Raw genomic sequence first — 2,234 nt, forward strand, 5'->3', positions numbered from 1 at the left:
GTTCTTCTCACATAGCCGAGAAACTTGAACTGAACAATGATTGTGCCCTCATGGGTTGCAATGGTGAAGCCAACTTTTGGCGGGTCAGCCAAATTATTGCTGTGGGTCACTTAGTGACCCGCAAGTCATAGGTTGCCGACCACTGGTCTAGATCATATACTAAGCTAAAAATGCAAAATAATCTTTATATAATAGAATTATACTTAAATCAGCTAAATTAATTTTGTTAATGAAAGTAACTTTAAAAGAGAGAATACAACATACAAATCCTAGTATTCTAGTTAAATGTAACTTTTGGCAAAATGCTTTAAAGCTTTACTACTAACAAAGTAAATGTGTATAAAATACAAAGATTTTGCATCAAAATTAACACTACAATATTGTACAACAAATATTCAAATATTCTTTAGCATCAATCTGGAAAAGAATACAAATTTCAATGACATCTTACTGGGTATCAAAAGTGGCAAAAATTCTACGCATAATGTCCTGTAGAGCAGCATCTCGGCGCTCTTCTGCATTTATCATTTTGGCCAAAAAGATTTTAATTTCCGGAGTCCAGTATCGCTTGTAACCTTTCTTCTGACTCTGAAGTTCGTGATCATCAGTAGCGTGTTTCACCGCACTATCTGGAACTTCCAACTGATATCTCGTTTTTCCACTTCCAAAATAAGTGACCTAATGAAGAAAATTTAATAAGCCTTTAACCTGATTTTTAAATCAAACTTAAGGTAGTAATTTCATAGTTTCCAATTTGTACTTGTATAAAAATAATTGAACCAAAATTTGATTAAACTGTCAGAAAAATGTGTCATGTACGGGAAGATTACTAAGTTTGTAAATGTTTTGTCAGCATAAAAAATCTGTATACTTTTAAAAATGACAAATATATTTTACACACAGTATAGCTAGATCTTTCACAGTTCGTGTTTAGATGGAATCCTTTATACTATCATGCTTAAAGTGTTTCGAAGGAAGTAACTATTACATATACAGATACTTTATATTTGTTGACATTTTTCGTTTTTCTTTTAAATACTTCCATATAAATTCAAAGAGGGACTCTTGACTAGCGAAGTGAATCTACTATAATATTTGTTTGCACATTACTTCGAAAAAAAACGTGAAAAAATAAAATAAAGGACAATTATAAATCACATTGTAATTACATAAATGCATACAAAAGTGGTCTTGAGGTTTGGTTTTCAATCACTCAATCTAAAACAATATTATATTTGAATAAAATATGAGAGATTTGTTGTTAACTACAAATGGTCTAACTGTGCTGTGCCAATCACAGGTATCAAAATTTGATTTTTTAGAATTATAAGCCCTTAGATGTATCGCTGAGCCACTAAGATTGGGCCATTTTAACAGACAAACAATTACACTAGAAATTAAATATCTATTTGTATCGGGAAGTACTTGGCATGCTGCAACTCCTATGTTAATTTACGATCATGATTTTGATGAAGGCAATCATGTCGTTCATTAATCCTGAGATAAACTTTAACTAAAACTAATTTTTTATCATACTGCCCTACGCTAACATGTATCTTTACTATACTAAAACCAACCAGATTAACTACTAATAATGCATATTTACAAACAAGTTCAAATACTGTTTGTATGATTTAAGAAATTATCTAATTATTTATAAAAACCATAAAATTACAGTGCCTTTCATATTACAACCCATAAATACTTACTTTGCACGAGAAATGTCTTTTTTGTTTTTCTAAATACTCGTCTAGTAGTTTCTTAGTTTCGTTAATGGATGTAACTGCAGAATCGTAGTCCTCATCAACACCTAGTGATATTCAGGTAAATATTAATAGATTAATGTACACTTACCACTTAAGTGTTAGAAAAACCTTCCTGTATATTGAAATTGTCTTCAACCAAATTAAACAATCTTTTCTACTTAGGAAAAAAAAAAAGGAACCATACTACACAGATATCAGAGTTAAAAATGTAAAACCTATCTTATATTACTAAGTTGAATATTTGTGTACAACAAAAGCTTTCATTCACATGAACACCGTACATTATCCTATACTCCATTTCTGATTTAGTTATAGAGGATAACATTTAAACCTTACATTTATTGTGTGGTCCAGTGGGGTTCAAGTACCCATTATATGAATACACTGTAATTGAAGTTATCATAGGATTATAGTATTTTGGCACTTGTGTATAAAGTTAAAATCATAAATAATATTCAACGTTAAACT

General features: G+C 30.3%; 1 protein-coding gene across 1 annotated transcript in view; it reads right to left on the reverse strand.

Moving 5' to 3' along the window:
- The window catches only part of LOC106471015 (DNA mismatch repair protein Msh6-like), a 51,256-nt gene that overhangs the window by 18,321 nt on the left and 30,701 nt on the right, over positions 1-2,234 (reverse strand). The window contains 2 exon segments of the mRNA XM_022399643.1: positions 452-678; positions 1,710-1,810. Coding sequence (XP_022255351.1) covers positions 452-678; positions 1,710-1,810 — 328 coding nt within the window.

This window comes from Limulus polyphemus, unplaced genomic scaffold, assembly GCF_000517525.1.
Source record: "Limulus polyphemus unplaced genomic scaffold, Limulus_polyphemus-2.1.2 Scaffold4354, whole genome shotgun sequence".
Lineage (NCBI taxonomy): Eukaryota > Metazoa > Arthropoda > Merostomata > Xiphosura > Limulidae > Limulus > Limulus polyphemus.